The sequence below is a fragment of the Ascaphus truei genome, chromosome 2, assembly GCF_040206685.1.
Source record: "Ascaphus truei isolate aAscTru1 chromosome 2, aAscTru1.hap1, whole genome shotgun sequence".
NCBI lineage: Eukaryota > Metazoa > Chordata > Amphibia > Anura > Ascaphidae > Ascaphus > Ascaphus truei.
Window position 1 is genome coordinate 116,894,839 of NC_134484.1, and position 24,124 is coordinate 116,918,962.

Below are 24,124 nucleotides of genomic sequence, written 5' to 3' on the forward strand. Positions count from 1 at the left end.
GTAGGTATTATAGTTGATTTCATTTTTGTAATAACCCTGCTTGGAGGATGCATCTGTTTATTGTGACTTGTTTTGAAATAAATTCTGGGCACTTCTGAGATTAGGAAAAAATGGATGTATTAGGTTTGTGTTATTATCTGTGAAACATTTTACTGAGCAGAAAGAGAGAAACAAGTTTATGCAACCCAAAATGTTGCATTGTGTTCTAGGGTTCCCTGATTTCGCACTTTATACAGACACTGCAAATAATTTAATAAACGCAATATTTTCTAATAGCCAACATACAGTTGTGCTCTTGTAGAATTAAAAAATGAACATTAACTATGTAGTAAGAAAAACAAAGTAAACAACATGTTAATAACAAATATCAGAAAAAAAACAAGATTGTACTGTAGGGTAATAAGATTTTTATCATTTCTAGATTACCTATTTATCCATATTAGCTCAATAAAGCATATATTTTCCTAATCCCTCTATATTTTTGGCTCAATGTAGAATGTCATAGATTAACATGTTCTTATTACGGATTAAGGATTTGTTTTTAAAATATACTGTACTTAGGATACAATGTGCTACTAGCAGTAATGGATTTCTTCACGGACTAGCTTTCAAATTCACATACTAAAATAAAGCTTTCTTCACACAAGTTTATGTCAATGGGAGAATTACTTATCTACTTATGGCATTCAATAGTGACACACATTCTTACAACAGAAAATTTATTTTACATTTGTCACAACCTTTTTCCAATGTAGTGCTTACAATTGCACCATGTCGAAGAAGAGGAAATTCCAAGAACAGGGCTCCATAGCTCCAGTCAACAAGAGAAAATCACTATTAATGAAACCCCGACACTATGATCCTAGTGAAGAATGTGCAGAAGAGAACGAGAATGACAAAACAGAGTTTGTGAGCTTCAAATTTATGAAAAAAAAGTGTTGTACTACATCAGGTATGTATAATTCCTGGGATATCCCATTATATACTATATCGATTTAAAAATATAAATATTATGTTCTAACTTGGTCTACTTTCAAGATAATATACAAAAAAACGCAAACTCTGTCTCTCTGTCTCTTTGTCTCTCTGTCTCTCTGTCTCTCTGTCTCTCACTCTCTCACTCTCTCAGATGTGACACCACTTTCCAGTGCTAGAGAAGAGCACTGCTTCATTCAAATTAATAGGACAACAATCTTCTCTATGATGACAAAGCAGTTTCATACCATAGCATATGGCCTTTTGTTTCACCCTCTCTCTCTAGAATTCAATGTGGGGGAAGTGGATTGATGCAAGAGAGTTGTTGCATTGTAAATTATAAATTGCTCCACTTCTCCTTGTATTAAATAGAGGCCTCAGTCATTATAATTTGTATCTTTGAAAACCCTACACCCTTTATCACCATATTCAGTATTAGGGAGTTTAGGATGGATAACTGACTTGCACACACCTACTGTAATTTTTTGGCTCACTCTACTTTTGTTCAGCTTTTATAAATGTGGTTAATGTATTCCTAACATCTCAAAAGCCCAGATGGTGATGGTATCATTATATTTGAATTGATTGTTGTTGAAAATAAAATGTGCTGGTGACATAATCTATTATTTTTATATCTGATTAATTTTATGTCAATAAGATTCTTTCTCACACCAAATGTATACAACGGTGACCTGGTTAACTACAATTCAGTTTTCACGTTAAACTGCAATTCACTCAAGTGCAATATTTTGTGAAATCATGTGCCACTTGTCTTCATGAAAAAATAGAAGCCATTAATAGTTAATGTGAGTTTGTTTTCTTTGGTTATAGCAGAAATCTTATGTAGTTTATGTATCAGGTGTAGTTTGTGGTTTTATAGAATCAGATATTAAACATAAACTTTACACCTAATAAAAGCTATAATGATGCTATATATCAGTCTCTTGACTTTAAAGCTGCAGACCAAGCAATATCGTACATGTGTGTTTTTTTTTAAAGAAATCAGTTCTGTACCATGAGAAAATACTTGTAGCATCTGTTTAAAAAACAACAACTCTGAATGACATTTTAAAAGTATTATAATGTAGCAAGCCTTTTTTGTTTCTATAGAAACCATTTACAACATCAAATCCCCTTTCTCTTCTGAAACAGGCTCTGGCACACCCCTTTTTGTGCCCTGCCCTCTCTCTAGTAGTGTGCAAGCTCAATTGTATCTAGTGACTGCCTGGTTAATGATCTTCCCCACAGAACTTTGTAATATTAATATGCATATGCGTTCCACTGACTGCAGAATACTCCTCTGCAGTCATTTAGTGAACCCTCAAACTGAATCTTCACCGATCGATCACAGGAGAACGGATTGATCGGCAACTTAGCTAATTACTTCTCGTTATGTGGATTGTATTGATGCACTTATTAAAGGGAAGAATGAAAAATCTGGCAGCTTGGACTGTTGCTTTAAAATAGATTACATGATAGATCTGATTAGAGGTCGGGCTTATGCCTGTATAGGCGTATATGCCTTGAGTAGCGCTATGCAAAGCATTGTGGGTGGGATCTCGGACAGCAGAGCAGTGAATTACATCTTTGTCTCCTTGGGGAGTGTAAGCACTGTCTGTAATTCAGTGGACCCTCAAGCAGCATGTGTATGTATGTGTGACTGTGCATGCATGTGTATACATGTATCAATATGTATATAAATGTACTCAATAAAAATAAATCTAGCTCAATCTCTGAATCTGATGCTTTTTTCTTACAAATTTTGCAACTTAGAGCTTCTTGGAGTTATGCACTAAACAGTGATAAGTGGTTTTTCTGGGAGCTTTGCACTGATAAGTTCTTTTAAGTGAGATAACTGCCTTTATAGCGTGATACTGCCTGCTGTGAGATTCACAAAGCAGTGATAACAGTGCAGTATCATGCTATAATGGCTTTTTATCTCACTTAAAAGACTTATCACTGCTTTGTGAATCTCACAGCAGACAGTATCACGCTATAATGTTTTTTTTTGTTTTTTTTTTACAAACGTTTTTATTAGGCAAATATTAAAAATACAGGCATATGACATATCACAACAGCCTAATACAGACTAGGTTTCCTTTTTTCTTAAAGGGGGAGACAGAAAAGCGAATCTCCCGGGGGGGCGAGACTTCAGGTCCACTCGGTGAGCCTGTGAGAGTGTGATCGGAAAGATAAAAAAAGGAAGAGAAAGGGGGGGGGGAGCGGGAGCGGGGGTATCTCAACTCCTATAATTAGAACCCTTTGATTTTATCTGTGAGCTTTCAGGCCCTTTCAATCTGGGGTAGTAGAGTTACTGGGTTGGGCTAACGCTTAAGCCATGGTTCCCAGATTTCATAATGGCGTTCAGTATAACGGCTTTTTATCTCACTTAAAAGCACTTATCACTGCTTAGTGCATAACCCCCATAGTGTCCTAAAAATTATATATAATGCCATAAATTATGTTTCGATATTTATTGGAATGTGATTAACGGCAGAAATACTGCACTTTTTATCACCTACTCCAGGATGCTATTAGCCCTGTATTACGTGTATATATATATGATTGACAATATATTGCCCATTATATAAATGGGCAAGATAACACAAACCAACATGAAATAGGTGATTAAAAGCTACAGGCTTATAACGCTTTGGACAAAGGGTTTAACTAAATTACCGTTACTCATGAGCAGATTAGCACTGCAGTACTGTACTATATGTTGTGTATGTTGCACTGGACCTTTCTGTTTTGTTCTTACAGTAAATAAATTACAGTTTATATTAACCCCTTAGTAGCACAAGTGGTCAATTAGTCATGAGATTCCGTCACTAGCTGACCACTAAGGCTTACAAAGGAGTAATATCAAAATAAAACTAGACTACCTCTCTTAGTTACCTTAGTGGCTAGTAAAGCATTTCTATGCAATACTTTAATAACCGATAAGGCAATCAATGGATTAACCCCTATCTCTACCCCCCACCTCCCACCCCCGGGGACCTAAACACCAACCTGGGCAACTACACCCATCACCCACCCCCTCCGTCAACTCAACAAACCTAACCCCATCTCTAGACTAATGGCCAAAAGCCTGGTTAGCTAATTGGGGTTAATCAGGTTTTGGGCCATTCCAAATATGAAAAAAAGGTATTAAAAAAAAACCCTACTTCATAACAATAAATAAAATAAATACATTTAAAACATCAAGCCATTGATTGTCATTGTAGCTACCTAGGACCTCTTAATGGGGACCTACTGTAGCTAGCCACATTGGTAATCAATTGTCACCTGTAATAGAAATTGGCTTAATAACAACATCAAACTACACTTTGACTACCTTACTGTCTAGGAAAGCATTGTCCCACAATGTTTTACTAACATCAAAGGCAACAAATTAGTTAACCCCCCTCTGGGTAACTACCTTCATCACCTTCCCCGATACCCCCACACTTCCTCCCAATAAACCTATCCCTATGACTAGACGAATGGACAATAGCCATATTAACCCATTGTGGCCAATAGAGCTTTTGGACATTCACAATAAAAAAAAGGACACAAAAAAAAGACATACTATGAAAAACACTAGAAAAAATAAATCCATTCATTGTCACTTTGGCTACATAGGCCCTCTCAATGGGGACAAGATAGCCACATTTGCAATCAATGTTGACGTGCAATATAAACTAGATTACTTACCCCAGCCAGGATGAATGCCGTACTCATCTTTATGGCAGAAGCCACCCGTAACAAATCCAATAATGGGCAGATGTTCAACCATGAAAAAAGTAGATAAATCCAAAGCCTGATGGCTACAAACCCCCCTCACCCCTCAAGCCTCACCCCAAACAATAAAAATCAAATTCAAGCCCAATGATAAAAAAATAACCACCAAAAACCATAATCAATAAATCCAAAGCCTGATAATGTTTTTAAAATAAATCCAGGCCAAATGGCAAAACATACAGGTTGGTGAAATTCCCTGTGTTTGCCACACTTTTAGCTGACAAGAGTAGTAGAGCTGTTGGCCATTAGTCTACAGGGCGGTTAGGTTCGGTTGGGTTGATGGTTGGGAAGGTTGTTGATGGTGGTAGTAGGATGGTAGGGGTTAACCCCTTGTTTGCATTTGTCATCAGTAAAGCATTGCATGAAAAGGTAGACAAGGGGGTTAAGTAGTGTATTTTTTGTTGTTGGTGTATTAACCCCTTTGATGCCTGTGGTTTTTCTTGGTAGCCACAGACATCAAAGGGGTTAATGTTATTTCTACCATAGGGTTCTGTAATAATAGATATGACAGAAATCTATGATAGAAATAGTATTAATACAATCACTATGAGATGATACACACATTGTTAACAGTCGTGTTAATTCCTCCATCACGACTATGTGTAAAATATCGCACCAGGTAAATTATTAACGCAATCTTAATTACTTATGTCATAAAATTGCGAATATACGATGAAGGTTTTTGTTGTTGTTGGTGCTGGGTTGGATATTAACTCCATTTTAATGGAGCTTGATGTATCAAGGTCAAAGTTAGCAGTATATTTTATTATTGGTTAGTATAGCATTGTGTGCTTTATTTGAGGACTATATACTGTACATCTCCTATGTTAAGTTGCTCAGAGATTCAATTTAAGGCTGTTTCTCTTTGCATCAATATATTGAATTGCTTTCCATCAACTTTCCTTGACTTTAAAGTAATTTGCAGAGAAGGAGTGATTGGAGGGAAAGTTTTGAATAGTTACAGATGAAGCAAGCTTTATTTTAACATTTTTAATGCAGAATATTTCACTGCTTTCCATAGGATTCAAAGGCAGTGATAATGCAGAATATTTCAGAATATTCTACTGTAACGTACCAGCTGAAGCAATAACCCTTGCTATATCTGTAAGTAAAGAGATGATAGGTGCATTATTATAATGGAATGTGTCAAAGTTTACACCTGCAACTATTACTATTCTCCTTCTTTGTTGTGATAATTAAACCTATTTAGAGGTGGTATTAGCACCTGAGCACGAGTTCAATAGCACACTTAAAATAAAATAAATATTATATATTTGGCTACAGCACAGATTAATGTAAAACTAGATTCTTGTTGCGGATATACAAAGAAAAAAGAATACACATTGGGGCCTATGCAGAGAGCAGCGAATTTTAAAATTGGCGAATTTATTAAAAAGTAGCTTTTTTGGAGAGTTTTATTCTCCATATGCAGAAAAGTGCGAATTCTGCTATGTTTAACATGGATGCGTGTGGCGAGTTTAAATTGGCGAGATGCGCGCTTCAGAAACGTGTAAAAACAAATTCGCGCCTTTTTTTCCCCTTTGCAATGGCCGCGAGCGGCAGCTTCTTGCCAGTTTTTTCTGGTGAGGCAAAAAGGAGACAATCGCGCCATTTTATTGGCGCGAACAGCCGCTAGATGCCGTTCGCGCCTCTCTGCATACGGATATTTTTAAAACTGGCGAGATTGAGGTTCTCGCCAGCCGCGAGGCGAGTTTTACAAATAGAAAAGAAAAATTGGCGCGTTTTTCGGAACTCGCCATTTTCTGCTGCTTTCTGCGCGATTTTCTCCAAAAAATGGCGAATTTCGAAATAGCGCTGCTCTCTGCATAGGCCCCTTACTCGTTGTTCCCTTGTGTTGGCATATTTTGTGATAAATGTTTGCTGCACCAACATTGCAATTGAATCCTATTCTGCATTATAACAGGATATATTGTATTATCCAGAGGAACAATTAGCCCTGCTTCATGTTTATAGAGGACTACGTGATATGTTTCATGGCGGCAAAACTGGGACAAACTAATGGATCAGACTTATCAAAATACAATCTCTCCATTGCTTTCACTGTAATTTTTGCAGTTGATAAATCTGGTACAGTTTTTTTGCACAACTTTTTGCTGCACTTGCACAACTGGGAGACTTTGATACATACAGTAACCCCCTTGGTTTTATGCTTCTTATTGCAAAGATAAACTGCAGGCTAATTTTAAGGCAAACAATGTGAGATATTCATTAGAGTCTTCCTATAGATAGATAGATAGACAGATAGACAGACAGACAGACAGACAGACAGACAGACAGACAGACAGACAGACAGACAGACAGACAGATAGATAGATGATGCTTGCCAACTTTTTTTTAGTTATACCTGTGTTACTTTTATGACTGCTTACAATCAAACATCTGAACTTTCTCTCCCTTAGAAATGAATATTGTGAAGCATTATAAAATAATATTATTAGTGATTTCCAGAGGCTGTAACCCTTAATTCCTTCTAATTCATTCTATGTCTAGATTTGGGGAAGAAGTCTCCCATAAATGTCCTGTAGGTTAGGGGCCAGCGAGTATGGAAGCCAGCAAAATTACAATTTAATCTATATTATTGGGGCGATTTTAGGCTTTATTTGCATAACCTAGTATTTTATTTGCTAACCATATATAAATATATTCCAAACTCTTTACAGTGTATCATTTGCAGAGTGGTCATGATAATATATTAGAGCAGAAATAAATACCAAATGTTATTACAGAAAATGCACAGTTGGTTATATCCTGAATATGCCTAGGAAAACTAGTCATTTTCTCCAGGCATTAAAGGAAGGTCTGGTGTCCTTTAGCAATTTCACTACATAAGGATCAATGAACCACAATCAATAAATACACATTTAAGACAAGAATCAGCAGTGTCATATTTACTCAAGAAGAGATCTTAACTGGTATTGTAATGCTCTGATTAATGCCTTTAAATAGCTATTAGCTGATGTTGTTTATTAGTTAAGTCCCAAAAGATACGGTCACTGACAAGTGAGTTCTTTCTTTAAGATAAGGAATTATGTGCCAAAGCTTTGTGAAATATATTGTGTGTGTATATACTGTGAGTTCTCATTTGCATGTCATTACCCAGAATCCCTGGCAGCAATGGAAGCACAGTTTGCTTAGTGATAATGGGGAAAGACAAGGTTGCAGACCTGCCTGAGACAAGCATATGTACCCACAAGTGGTATTTTTATTTGCTGTCTAAAATATTAAAAACCCAAACTCTAAACGCATTATTGTTTGTTGTTTTAAAGTTTTAATTCACCTGCAATGAAGAATTTGGATAAAGATTTAAAAATGAAACAGGACTGTTAGCAGTGTTTTTATATGCACCTACAAAATAACTGTAATATTTGCATCATCTAAAAGTTGTTTTCAAAATCATTTTCTTAAAAGAGAAGTTTAAAGCATTTTATATTTATAAAATAAAGCTAACAAGGCAATTTCCAAAATGTGAGAAGACAGATTTGTAACAAAACTTTATTAAAAGTGTTTATTTGTGGGCAATTACTATAGATATCGGACTCATTGTTGTTGCTTCATTTCATCAGCATGCCAAATGTTGGATAAATCGTACAGCGGACGTCAAACAGCATGCGTTCTTTAAAAGGGAGAACTATGCGGTTTTACTGATCATTTTGAAAAACATTGTTCATAATATTTAAACTATCATTCACCATATGAATCCTATTTTCTTAAGGAGAATGAATAAATATTTTCTTTTATCATATAACAAACAGTTGAACTAAAATGAGGTTAGTTGGAAACGTCCCCAAATGCTAACAGTTTGGCAGCAGTAAAGTGAAATGCATTGGGCCGCACATGTGCATTTTTGCCCCCCCTGTAATCTGCACTTAATAGGAATATTTTAAACTATGTAACTAAGCAACAGAGGTAATTGTTGCTTTCTAGAGCTTTTGTTAGGCACTCTAACACAGCCCAAATATGCATAATTAGGCATAATGTCTATAAATCATTATTGTACACATGTGGGTAGTTAAGTGGATTGAGAGAATAGTTCAATGAATTGAGTATATTCACTGAAAATGCTTTTTATTTGTTTTCTGCAGTTCATAATACTTTAAAATTATCATAGCCCGTTACACTTTCTCTCAACAGCTAGCAGTGTCATTGAGAAAAACTTCATTTGCATTTTAGACTATGTTTTATTTATTATTTAACACTGGAGTTTGTCGGATCTGAAATCAGTAGATGATAGGGCAATTGTTCACAACGATATGCGGCTGTTTATGCAGCCTATTTCTAGGATGTAAAATTTAAAATTTTTCGTTTTAAATTGAATAGATCCAAACAAAGGGACGCCATCTATAATCAAAGTTATTAAAGGGGCCAGTGTTGTGACTTCTTCCAAAAATGCTTTTAGTTACTATGACAATATTTACTTGATCCTGGCAGTACAGTGTTGATTTTAGGGGGATAATTACAAGAAAGATACATAATGTAGACTTATTTCTGAGTGCCCTTGTCTGTGGTGCTGTTTATAAAGATTGCAAAGAAGCATAAAAGCGACATTGTCTTCTATCATTATATGCTCTCATCAGGCTTCTACAACCTGCTGCTTTTTCTAGGTTTTTCCTACTTCATATTGTCATTTTTTTAGAGAAACATGATAATTAACACAAATGGAGCTATTTATTAAAGTTTCCCAGCTGCAGAGCTAGTACAAGAAACTAATGTAAAGAAAGAAAAGTAGCAATTAATTCATCAAATAAAAAGATACCATATACATCAATGATTTGTTTTTTCTTACAATAATGTGATGCTGTTTTCCACATCAGCATTGCACAAGTTTTGGAGCCAGAAAAGTTAGATAAATAACTATGCTGATATGCTGTACATGCTTCCTGTAACATTTTGCAAAGGAGAGATGATCCAGGGCTCCATGGGTTTTTCATCAAAAGATTTATTCAAGATACACATATCTTGAATAAATCTTTTTGCTGACAAACCCGTGGAGCCCTGGATCATCTCTCTTTGTGCTGTATACCTGGATTGCTGCAGATAGGCCATCCCTGAACCAGAAGCTCCGGAATTGTGCTTAAGTATCGCATTATTTTCTTGCATTCATTTGCACTGTTTTGGTGTGCAACATACCCATATACCTTTGCATATTACTTCTGCAACATTTTCTCATTTTCAAGTAGCATACTGTATATTTTGTTATTAGCAGAGATGGGCAGAACAGTCCAAATCCGTTTCCCAAAATTTCACAGATATTTTAGGCCAAATCCAGTCACGTCTCCCCCACCAGAAACCACCCACAGATTGGGCAATGTTTTTTTTTAGTGGATTGTTAAGAATCCGGACTCTCATTTAAAAATCATTTTTTAAGTAGCTTTGAAGCAGGGGTTCTACAGTAGAACCACTTTAATTGTATCTTTCGGTACCTCCTGCTTCCTGAGATACATACCTCCATAGTGGGTGCCAGTGTCTCTCTGTTGTTTAAATGTTCCGGTCACATGAGCTAATTGTAAGTCATGACGGGACATTTAAACTGCAGCGAGATACCACCAGCACCTACGAGGGGAGTATCTTGGGAAGTAGGGAGTCCCCAATAATTCAATTAATGGAATTCATCTCACGGGTCACGGCTTCCTCTTGGCTCTTATGACCTGGACATTTAAATATTAGAGAGATACCAAAACCCCCAATGAGCTTAAATCAATGTTGTTTAGTTCCGGAGATCCCCTGCTTCAAACCTATTTTTAAAAAAATTTGGACAGATTTAACTGTAATAGAATAAATGCAGTCATTATATGACCTTTTACTATGCCTTCTGCACTTTGCTGCAACCTCTATTTGAGGTATTGTTGATTAGCTATCATTCCACAGACACCTGGAGCCAATTACAGTAGAGACTGTGAATGTACATATTGCACTTGCATGTTATCTTGGATTAGTACATCTTTAGTACATCTTGACAAAGGTCCATGTGAGGACAGAAACTTTGATCCCTAAATAAAGCACACTTTCATTATTTTTTCAAGTCCACTGGAGTGCCTGCATTTTGTCAGTTATACACCACACTTGTGGCTTCCAGTGAACCTGTGGCCACTTGCGGCACCTGCGTGTTGAGAGGGCACCTAGGGCCCTCCTTATGGGAACAGATTTAAGCTGCTATTATGGATTTGACTTTTTCTAACTGATCCGTGGATATTCCCGGGCCAATGGAACTAGCCAATCCAAGGAGGAAATAAGATCACCCATCCCTAATTATTAGTTACTCATGTGAATGTATTGTATAATGTATAATAGAATAAGGGGTAAGGGGGGAGGAGAAGGAAACTCTCGCTTCAGCTCAATTAACAAATTAATAAATTGGTAACAAAGGTGCAAAAGGGGATAGAGAATGATTATGAAATTAGGGGAATGCACACCCTTTTGATAGCACTCATTGTAAAGTATGATATGATGGAAATTTTAAAATAAAACTTTATTTATATTTGAAAAAATATTTTTTTTTTTACAAGAAAACATCAATAGATGTGTATAACTAAATCTACCTAAATTATATATAAGTGAATATATCACTACGGTGACTAAACATATAAGACAGACCAATGTGCTATATACATAAGTAACTAAAACTGAAACAGAGGGGAAATCCTAATAGTTAGCAGTAAATTACATTAGTAGTAATTAGAACCTTAATAGGTCACAGTTGGTAGTGGATAACCCCTAGGTACAGCACTAGAAGTAATTAAAAACCTGTATATCATAAACAGGTAGCGTGGGACTGATAATGTTAATATTTACAAATAAATGACGTATACTTATTCCTACAAAGAATCTGCAATTGGTACAATAGATAGTAAAGTACCTAATATGATGCTATGTACACAAACTGTGTTAGAACGCCTTGAGGCACGAATCAAAGTTCGTATCAATTTACCGCCTCATTAATACATGAACAGATTACTATGATATATACATAAATCTATATCAAGTGCAAAGAGCCCACAAAATGTGTTAATATAGCTCTGAGGCACAGATCGAGTCCGTATCCAGTGTAGCCTCCTCAGTAATGTTATATTGCACTCTGAGTAATCAGAAAATCCATAGCTCATAAAAAAGTCAAAGACATGCAGTGAGGAACAAATATTTCGCAGACAGACAGGGTGTATCAAAAGGCTTACACACAATTGGTAAATCAGCCAGCAACAATATTGGCTACATAAAGTGCCAAGAGGAGCAATCAAATAGCACTGCAACAGTAGCTATATCAATATCTCATATGTTGCTATTACCATCGTCATGGTATAGCATTAGATACATCTCATAATACTCTCTTAGTTTAGTGCAGTGTTACAGATATAGTCTCTGGCTCGGCTGGCAACTTTGTAAGTGTGTGTGTATTGTATCAGACCTGTATCATGGCGACTTGCGGATAGACCGGCACTCAGATGTGCCTCTCACCCTCGTCGCTGCGTGCATGCGTCATGACGTCAGTCTGGTATCGCTTCCCACCTGACGTACATTTTGCCGAGGCGCTTTGTCAAAGGTAGTAACGTTTGGATCTACGAAGGAGGTATTTATATGCAGCTAATCACCAGTGGAGCAGTGATGTCCGGCAGCTTATATTAACCACTTGATGGCTCTCAAGCGTTCATACACAGTGGAGACAGCAGGTCGGAATGAAGGGAGGGAAATAAAGAGTCAATGACAGTTTAGTGTCTTAAAGACACAGTGTGTTAATTGTGTCTGAAAGTTTGCGAGGGTTCCTGATGCAAATAGGATGCAGTTTGAACCAGGTAAGGATAGTAATATGTACGAAAACTATGATAATAGTAAGTCTAGAGGAAAAAGATGGTTACGAATAGCCCCCAGATGTTCTAAAATCCGTTGGCGAAATTCTCTAATTGTCTTGCCAATGTATTTTTTGTGGCACTGACATATAACCTGATAGATTACACCCTTGGTTCTGCAGTTAATAAACTGCCTCACTGTGAAAGATTTGGTGTCATTCCAATTGAGAAAGGTTTTGGTTGGAGAGATAGATGCACAGGCCTTGCAGCCCTGGCACTTGAAATTGCCAGTGGATCTATTCGCGAGCCAGGTATTGAGTACCGTAGGTCTTAGATGGCTATGAACCAGTTTGTCTTTAAGGTTCAAATCTTTCACAGTGAGACAGTTAGAGAATTTCGCCAACGGATTTTAGAACATCTGGGGGCTATTCGTAACCATCTTGACACACCCCTGGCCAACCATATTCATCAAATGCATGAAGGAGACATCACTAATCTCCAGTTTCTGGGAATAGAAAGTGTTCCCCCCAATCCGAGAGGTGGCGATTGGAATCGCCTTATTCTCCAGAAAGAATCCAAATGGATTTATATCTTGGACACACTAGCACCAAGAGGTATCAATGAGGGCTTTCTATTTTCCCCTTTCATTTGAATAGCAAGTTATGTTATGTTTACTCACTGTTAGAAGGGTGATTTTTCCTCTAGACTTACTATTATCATGTTTTCCATAGTTTTCATACATATTACTATCCTTACCTGGTTCAAACTGCATCCTATTTGCATCAGGAACCCTCGCAATCTTTCAGACACAATTAACACACTGTGTCTTTAAGACACTAAACTGTTATTGACTCTTTATTTCCCTTCCTTCATTCCGACCTGTTGTCTCAACTGTCAATGAACACTTGAGAGCCATCAAGTGGTTAATATCAGCTGCCGGACATCACTGCTCCACTGGTGATTAGCTGCATATAAATACCTCCTTCGTAGATCCAAATGTCACCACCTTTGACAAAGCGCCTCCGCGAAACGTACGTCAGGTGGGAGGCGATACCAGACTGACGTCATGACGTATGTATGCAGCGACGAGGGTAAGAGGCCCATCTGAGTGCCGGTCTATCCGCAAATTGCCATGATACAGGTCTGATACAATACACACACACTTACAAAGTTGCCAGCCGAGCCAGAAACTATATCTGTAACACTGCACTCAACTAAGAGAGTATTATGAGATGTATCTAATGCTATACCATGACGATGGTAATAGCAACATATGAGATATTGATATAGCTACTGTTGCAGTGCTATTTGATTGCTCCTCTTGGCACTTTATGTAGCCAATATTGTTGCTGGCTGATTTACCAATTGTGTGTGAGCCTTTTGATACACCCTGTCTGTCTGCGACATATTCATTCCTCACTGCATGTCTTTGACTTTTATATGAGCTATTGATTTTCTGACTACTCAGAGTGCAATATAAGATTACTTAGGAGGCTATAACTGGATACGGACTCGATCCGTGTCTCAGAGCTATTTTAACACATTTTGTGGGCTCTTTGCACTTGATATAGATTTATGTATATATCATAGTAATCTTTTCATGTATTAATGAGGCTGTAAATTGATACAAACTTTGATTCGTGCCTTAAGGCGTTCTAACACAGTTTGTGTGCCTATATAACATAGCTATCATATTAGGTACTTTACTATCTATTGTACCAATTGCAGGTTCTTTGTAGGAATAAATATACGTCATTTATTTGTAAATATTAACATTATCAGTCCCACGCTACCTGTTTATGATATACAGGTTTTTAATTACGTCTAGTGCTGTACCTAGGTGTTATCCACTACCAGCTGTGACCTATTGAGGTTCTAATTACTATTAATGTAATTTACTGCTAACTATTAGGATTTCCCCTCTGTTTCAGTTTTAGTTACTTATGTATATAGCACATTGGTCTGTCTTATATGTTTAGTCACCGTAGTGATATATTAACTTATATATAATTTAGGTAGATTTAGTTATACACATCTATTGATGTTTTCTTGTAATCTTTTTTTATTTTTTCAAATATAAATAAAGTTTTATTTTAAATTTTCCATCATATCATCCTTTACAATGAGTGCTATCAAAAGGGTGTGCTTTCCCCTAATTTTATAATGTATAATATGAAGGTAGTCATTGAAGCAAAATTTAAGAAAATATGTTTCCTCTCTTGACTTGTGTTTCTTTATTACCTGAACTAATTTAATGTACTAATTCAGTACTAATTCACTACTAATTCAGTACTAATTCAGTCCAGCACTGAAACGCTAAAATAGGGGATAATATAAATATTTTGCAACCTCTTTCAGTTCGATTCAAAATGTATCTTCTCCTGTTTTTACTCTAGAGGTATAGGTAATTGCAGTGCACAGCTAGAAGACATCCAAAATAGGCATAAAAATGAAAAATCCAGGGCAACTCAAATAGACAGATCAATTTATTGCAAGCTTGGCAATAGATGGACAAGATGAAATGCACCTACGCGTTTTGTGCCTGAGCACTTTATCAAGTGCGTATGTGCGTTTAATCTTGTACATCTATTGTTGAGCTTGGAATAAACAAGAACATGCTATTATTATTATCAAAACTCACAAATCCAATCCATGCCATCATTTTTCATCTTTTGACTCTATTCTATCACTCCTTCAACTCCTCCTTTCACTTTCCCTCAGGCCTATGCAGGCTATTGCATAGGTAATGTATGTGCTATCCAAAGAGTATTCCTTCTCATCCTTCCTCCTCAACACTCCTGTTCCTGACTACACCTCCTAATTAATCTCTCACCTGTTACAGAGATGGACATTTCTTGGCTGCTCTCCTACCCATCCTTTATCACTTGCCCTCTCAATCCTATTCCCACACACTTCATCACACTTCTCACTCTTTCCCTAGTTCTTACTCTCACCCACATATTCATTTCCTACTTGTCCTTGGGCACTCCCCTCTCACTGCTCAAGCATTTTGTTTTCACACCACTTTAAAAAATGGCACCTGTAACCCAACTTTCCTTATTAACTACCCCACTGCATCTTTCCAGCTTTTTGCCTCCAAACTGCTTTCCATTCTCTAGCATGTTTAGTCTTCGTAAAGTTTACTCGGCTGAAATGGTGTTTACACAAGTAGTTAATAATCTCAACAGATTTTATTCTTAAAGTAATTTTCCCCTCCTCATCGTGCTTGATTTCTCTGCTGCTTCAATACTATTGCACATTTTTTTCTGGCTAGGAAGAACATCATATTTAAAGTGCTCCATAAACAGTTATTCCCATTTAAGTGTTTTTGTGTGTGGGTGACTCGGATATTCAAATTGGTTATTTCTTTGTATGTTCAAATGCTGTTGGCACCTTCTCCCCCTATTCTCACAGTACGGTTTGAATTGGATACTCCTCAGTTCTACGCCATGTATCCAATGCAATATACAACTGCACTTACTGTACCTCCTTTAAAGATATAGACAAAGCGAATCTACTGGGCCAGATACGTATACATAGGTAGAGCTGAGGTGATGGTTGAGATCACAAGATCAAATCAACTGCCTGTGTTTGGTAATGGATGGGAGTTCATTAGAGACATGTTTATCAAAGTCTCCTGGCTGCAAAATATTTTTCTTTACCTACGTTAATATACATCCTATTAAAAACAATTGAATGTTCTCTTTAACAAATCTGGTGTTATTCTTTGCACCAGTTTTGTGGCAGGGAGACTTTGATAAATACATGCCAGAGGATACTAATAATTGCAGCCTATAGTACCACCATGTTTTGTCAGATTGGTTGTTCATGCATGTTTGTAAAGCCATGATGCACAACCCAGTCATAAAATAGTTCTACAGCCCTCAAAGGTCTTATCATATTTATATAAAAAGATTATATATATATTTGCGCAAATTCACTTTAATAAATGGCACATACATTTGGGAGTTTGTACATCATACATTGGCAGATAATGGGATATGTAAGATGTTAACATTTACATTTTGGCCAGTTTTAAAATATGTTGGTCAAGTATAGGTTATCATTTTGTAAGGTTTTTAAGATATAGGTGACACAGTTGCCAGATTAGATAATGCTAATAATGAGAAGGATAAGGAGAATCTAAATTATGATGTTTCCATGTGTAAAAATATGTACTCTGTTCTCCATTTTTTTAAGATAATCACAACACTTTTAAACATTCTGAATAGAGACCAGTCTACTGAATAAAAATGTAATGCAAGTATCTGATTTTATTTTTTAATAGTCACCAATTAATGAACAAATTACTAATATGAATTGATATGATCTGGATGCATAGTAATTCCTATCTTGGGAAACATGAAGTGGACAGCACACCATTTTTCCTTCAAGCATGCAGTATATTTAATAGTCAGTACTTATGCTTGGTTATCTGAAATGGAAACAGGGAAATAATGATAGAGATACCTTTAAAGACTAAGGGGATAAGTCTACATCCACCAATGGGGCATTTCCTTTTCCGTATACATTTCCTTTGTATACTTCCTGTGTCTAGTTTTGTATAGCTTCTTGTCTTTCTGTTTCTTTTCCCTACACGGCTAAATTCAATGTAATTCTGTAATGCCCCTAACAATGGAGGTTTCCATAATGTGTATTTTTTAAACCTCATGCATCTCTTGCTCGTGTGTTCACATATGTGAGGTTTACACTTTCAACATAGACGCTAAAATAATTTGCACTGTATAATGTTACTGATAAAAACATTCAAGTAACGATTCTGAACCCAGGTACAGCCTTTAGGTTATTCACATTGTTCATAAAGCTCCTATTTTAAACAATAGCAAAAGTTGTACTGAAATGTAGGCATGACCCAATATGTAGGCCTGACTATTCTCAATACACACTGAAAGGAATCTCATTATATTTACAGTATATTCCTGAATCACAATAGCAGTAAAAACGTTTAGACTGATTAATTCAATATTTTACTATATTTACAGTATTTGTGTCATCTCTTCATCTATCTTAGTTAAGAAAAACATCTTACTTCCACCAATCTTTCACAGTCACTTCTATAATTAACAACTAGTTGATTAAAGCCGTACGATATGTGATGTTACAGCACCATTCTGTTCTATTTTCAGTATACCTACTGTAGGTGAATCCTAGTTGGACAAATTACTTTCTATGTTAAGCACTAAACAAAAGTCATAATTTAGTAACTTATTCCCATGTTTACGTTGCCTTGCCCCCCTACAGTTATACAAAGTTTTTACTGTAGACCCTTCAATCTTAATTTTCTTTTTGTGCTATTCCTTTGTGTTTTTATTGTTCACTTGCACTATTGGTACTTTGGTAGCTTTGTAAAGCCAGCAGTTTGGCATCTTCCCATCCCAATGCCAAGCTTTATAACACTCTTGTATCTTGATCTTGTGTCTTGATAAGGTTTGTGTTGTTTGTTTGACCAAAATGTCAATGCACTAAATAAAGTCCAATAAAAGATCACTTGAGTGTCAACGTCCTTACCCTATTCCTGTGACAATGCTGTTTTTTAACCGGTAAATGCGATTGCTCCTCTCTTTTTTTACTCACTAATAAAGATATTTAGGACATGAACACTATTGAATATGACTAGTTATCCAGCCATTTTTCAGAGTGAACTTCTTTTAACGCTACATTTTGTCACTATTCTGTTATATACTCTATAGCAGCGGTGCGCAAACTGTGGGGCGCGACCCCCAGGGGGGGCGCGACACTGCCGACGGGGGGTGCGGGGTTTACAGAGGCCCCGCGCGCTTCCCGAAGGCACTTGAATTAAGTGCCGGGGGAGCTGCAGGGCCTCTGTAAACCTAACTTACCGTGGCTCCGGCGGCTTCCTCCCTGTGTCGCCATGGCAACGCGGCGTCAAAATGACGCTGCGAGGTCATGTGACGTCGCATTGCTATGGCAACGTGACGTCATTACGCCGGAGCGCGGGTAAGTTGGGGTTGGGAGGGTGGCGCGGTAGTGAGGGGACAGCCGGCAGGGGGGCGCAGGGAAAAAAGTTTGCGCCCCCCTGCTTTATAGTATACACTATTGCCCTTGAATACTGGGAGGTTCAGCTCAGTTGTTCAGAATCTGCTTCATCACTGTCCCTATGCATAATCAATATCAGATGTATGGAAAAAGAAAAGCACAGGTGATAACAGCAGCATTTTTGTAGTGGGTAAATCCAGTTTGAATTCCATTGTCAGTTGCTTCCGGTGTCCTTGAAACCTCCCTAATATGCAACAATCATACAGTATATGTAGAAAATGCATTCATATGAGTGGTGTAGATCATAACTACAAGATGTAATTAAGAATTTAAGATATTATGTTTTTGTTTCATCCAAAGATATGTAATATTTGTATTAATGTCTGTGATTTGTTATTATTTCCCTTCCAGAGCAAGATACTGTAGATGTTCGCTCAATGGGTTATTCATACACGATATATAAATATTTTACTTGCAATTACCAAAGCATAAAGATACTGTAAATGTTAGTGGTTGCATAATTAATTGTTAGTGCAATATTGCTGTCTTACTAAAATTATATATGTTTCTTCTTTATAGGAGGACACATTATACAATCCACTGGTGTGACACCCCAGACAACAGAGGAAAACTCATGTTACCGTGATATCATTACCAATCCTTTAAACTTGGAGAGAATAGCAAAAGAAACTTTTATACATGCAGTGAATGATAACTTTAATGACAGTGGAATTCAATCAGCAAAAACAGACAGTGATGATGGAGAGGAAAGTTACAGTTTTCAGTCCTCCAAACAAAAAGATCCACCAACATTTTCATCAGATGACAATGAAAGTAATTCTGAAGCCATTGAAAATAGGTGGGACAGTTCTTCCAGCTTTTCCGATGAAAATAATGCAAAAGAACACATATCTGATAAATACAGTCAAATAAGTAACAAGAAGGGTACAATGGATATTCCAGAAAACAGAACAGACAATGTGAAGATTGTCTCTTGTGAAATAGAAAGTGTCTCAGCAAAACAATTGACAGAGCAAGAAGACAGCAGAATCGAAAATCAGATTCCTGAAAGTGAGGACAATGATAAATGCCTTTCAGTTATTACGGAAGAGTCAGTTGATTTGGATAAAACAAAAGGGAACTTAAGCTTGCTTGAACAAGCAATAGTCCTACAAGCAGAACAAGGTCACATGCTTCACAGCTCATATAAAGAACTAGATATGTTTCTTTTAGAGCATTTAGCTAGAGAAAGAAGACACACAAAAGTTATTGACATTGCTGGACGACAAATATATAGCAACAAAAGTAAGAGATCTTATAGATTTTTCTTCTATTTTTTATGAGTTTGATGAAAAAGATGATTTACAGGTAACTCTTATTTACACTATTTCTGTAATTTAATTATGTGGCAAAGTGGTCAAAACATTGTCTTTTAAGTTTTATCAAGTTTAATAGTGCATTAACTTCACAAATGATATGCCAATAATCATAGTTATGAATTAATTAAGCATTAATACAATAGTCTGACTATTAAATGTTTGCATCTCTATTTATATTCAGGTCAGCTATATCGTACAGCACACAATACGTTTAACTCTTATTCTTCTATATATGACCAAAGCTTTGTGTCAACACAAGTATATGTACTTATATTGAAGTACTGTTTGGTTAGATTTAACTTTATCATCATGACTATCTACGGTAAATGTAATTGGTAGCTACTGTAAGGGAAATTATTGGAAAATAGTTTGTGCCGATCCGATATAAAAGGGAGACCCCGACGGAAGTTCAGATTTCTGCCAAATGTTTCCTTGTTGTGTGGAAGGTATAGATTCATTTTCCAGAATGGTATACAGTACATTATTCTTTCTAGCAATGTTTTTTTTTTTTTAATATGTTTTGTGGATAATGCATAGAGGAACATTTGCAGATTTGTATGAGATAGAATAAACATGTCTTGAACTTAGTAGATACAAAACATACAGTAATTAATATAAAAGCCATCATATGTAGTAACTATAGAATATCTTTCTACCCCTTCAGCTGCTCTAAAAATACTAACAGGAAATTGCTTGAGGAACTCTTTCCTCTGAACTCTACACACCAAGGCCCATATTGACCAAAGGGTGTTCAGCTTAGTACAATTTTAAGTAAGTGTGCTATAGAGTAGAATCACTTAGAGTAGTGAACATGGGCCTAAGGGGGTTATTCTTTAAACTGCCTTAGTGCTGATTTGGCACTATTGCACATAAACTCCCAGTGCACTATCACTGTTTACGAATAACCTCCTAAAACTCTCAAACCAACTATACAAAAGCCCTATTTCAAATATGAATCAAGCAATTAAACTATACAAGCAAATTCATCTTTACCATCTTATTTGACCTCAGTTACAGGAGCAATATATTCCCCATTCCCCTTATTTTTTTTTACATGGAATGGATACAGGGGTTCAAGGAGCAAACCTGCATTAATTACAGCTCCAAAGACCCCCTGGTTCCTGAAATACATAACAGTAAAAATGTCGACAGGACTTCTGCAAATTTAAATCCATCCGTCAGTCATCTGTAGCGGCTTGCTAATTCAGGCTTAAACATTGAGATGGGAAAACTGGTCTTAAACAGTTCTACTGATTTCTATGGTCTTTTTTAGACCAAATACGATCTGCTCACCAACATCCGTCTGCGGATTTTGTATAAACAAATCCAAGTGGATACCTCTGAAACCTAAGGAGGAGGTAGAAGTGTAAGAACAGGAAAAATAAGAGGGAAAAGAAGAAGAGGAGGAGGAAGAAGAGGAGGAGGATGAAAAGTGTCTCAAGTTGTGTGTGTTTATACCAAAAAAAATGGAGCACACATTAGGCACCATGGGAGATACTGTATACTAATGGCTATGCAAAGTATATTTAAATTAGTCAAATCCCACACTGCAAAAAAAGGCTGTCCATAACAACTGTACTGAGTTTACAAGCCTAAGGCAACTAGTGACTGGAATGGTGTACTGGTGTCAGGGTCAGCAGGATTACAAATTACAAACTCTGATAATCTGGGAATTACTCAATTGAACGCCTCCTGCTCCTCCTCCTCCTCCTATGTGACTGGGTTTTTAAGAATCCAAATTCCGATTCAGTTTAGATTGACTCAGAATTTGGATTTGTGTAATCCGTTCATCAGATTTTTACTGATCCGTGAAATTCACGGCTCAAAGGAACTGGCCAAAATTTAGGAGGACAACTCTATTTAAACCGCCACTTTGTTTCCACTAAGCAATCTTTACGTGTATGTGGCACGGGAACCATGGGGTTCCCAGAGATTGCATTATCTCAGTTTAGCTCAGGGGACCACTTGCATCCCTTTCATGTAAAAAAAATGGTGAAGGGGATAAAAATTAAATTGAGCATGGGGACAGTGCCTTTAAATCATTTGTGGATTAGCTCTATTACACCTGTTCTATTTTCCTTAAGGTGACAAATAGAGATTAGAGATATGCTCATTTTTCTCAACCTCTTCAAAATCTTTTGGATTTTTGCAGGGGTCAAACGATCAATGTTAAAGTCAAATATAGTTTCTTGAATGCAATCAATGACATTTTGTTTTCTAAAAAAAAGGCAACATTTAATTTGCATAACTTCACAACATCTAACAAAATGACCGAAAATTGGAAGTTGCACATTTCCTGATAGGGATACCTGAACATCTTCAAAGTCGTATTTTTCCCGAAATGTTACATTGTTAAATATGTGGCCAAATGTGCAAATTTCGCACGAATATCACAATTTGTACCCAAACTTCCCTAGCAATTACATAATTTTCCAGTAAATATAAGTCCACATGACCATGCATATTCACTTTTAATGCTTGGAAAATTTCCTTTGAGAAGCAATCTATTTTTGTGGAAATAAAAATAAAAATTATGTCTGATTTGCAAAGTGCTGTTGAAATTTCACACATCTAAGTGTGTCATAAAAATCCTGTGTCAATATGGAATTATGCGAAATTAAAAAAAATTATCATGCCTAACTGTGACATACAGGCCAACATTTAACGTGAAAGACACGTTCCAGTCCATTCCCGCCCCGGAAGCTGTTTTGTGGGATAGCACCACTTAGTAAATATGGCCCACAATACTGTGCCATCTTATAAACAATATATTCTGACATTATTCCATGTAAATAATTTAAATTGAGCAAATCATAGGTGGTAGAGGACAACACTTCAAACAAAGTAATACATACTGTAATAAAATTTAAAACGATGAGATAGTACAAAAAAATTATTTTTGTTTTTAATATGATTTTGTACAGTAACACTTTCTGAGCCTCTCTCGGTTGTCTTTTTCTTGATCATTAGATTACACTGGGACATTTCCCTTAATCAAAAATACCAATGAGATAAATGTTGTTGCTTTGTGGTAAATGTAATTTATACATACCGTACAGTAGTTTGCATGAAATCACATTTATTAACATTCTAATTGCCTGTGCAGTGTTAAAATTAAATGAATGTGAGCTGCATTAAATACTTTCTAATAAATACAGTAAATTTCCATGAGCTACTGTTTGTATACATATAAAATATTCAGTAAGTAAAACATAACAATTTCTACCTAGTAAGTATGTAATCAACCCCACATTAGCTCATGGCAGTAAAGCCCAGGTCCTCAAAGTGCTATATAGCCACTTAACGTTCCATTTACCTAACTTCACGTAATATTAACACTAGCAATGTACAGCACAGTATATTCAAAGGATAATAACATATCTGATAAGGGGGGACAAGCGATATTGCTGTCCCAAGCATGGTAGGTTTAGGGGTCCAGCCTCCTTTTTACATGTTGTTTATCAGCAGGGAAATAGAGAGGAGAAATCCCTTCCTCTTTGCTGAGCATGGAGTATGTAGTCTCAGGGACAGCCGAACAAATCAGTGGAGAGCTTGTGCAAGTAGCAGAGGCCAGCTAAAAGGAGAGAGAAAGGACAAAATCAGGAGAAGAAAGACAGACATAAAAGGGGAAAAAGTGAAAGGGGGGACATGTAACAGGGACTTATCCCTGTTTAAGTAAAACTGCCTCTAAATGCTCTGAGGAATTCAGCAGGGAGCTGGTTAATTGCAGCCAGTCAATTAACCAGGCTCCACCTGGCTAATCAGAGATCTAGAAAAGCCTCCTGTGGAAAACTGATTGGAGAGATTCCTTAGCACACAACTGTGCTGACACACGACACAGACACTCCTTAGAACACATGTGTGCTGACACAGGAGAGCAGAGAGGCCAGCACTGACTATTTAGCACACAACTGTGCTGGCAAAGGAGAGCAAAGTCAAAGACAAAGGAGAGAGTCCTGAAGCACACATCAGGGCTGTGTGCTGACAAAAGACTTCCTGGGAGCAGTAGCAGTGAAACACCTGCATCTGGAAAAACCGGAGGCGCCGAACCAACACAGTAAAATAAGACTTTCTTATATATTGCTCCCTGATAAATATGTTCTACTGTATATTTGTATTCAGTCAGTCACAGATAGTTAGGGCATGTACTGTCTATTTAGTCTCCAAAGT

At 36.7% G+C, this 24,124-nt stretch overlaps 1 protein-coding gene across 10 annotated transcripts in view; it reads left to right on the plus strand.

The window, feature by feature from the left end:
* Positions 1-24,124, plus strand: part of ST18 (ST18 C2H2C-type zinc finger transcription factor) — a 235,555-nt gene that overhangs the window by 96,947 nt on the left and 114,484 nt on the right. For all 10 annotated transcript variants that reach the window (XM_075584429.1, XM_075584458.1, XM_075584439.1 and 7 more), the window contains 2 exons: positions 756-952; positions 19,155-19,880. In XM_075584429.1, the coding sequence (XP_075440544.1) occupies positions 756-952; positions 19,155-19,880 (923 nt within the window). The remainder of the gene's footprint in view (positions 1-755; positions 953-19,154; positions 19,881-24,124) is intronic.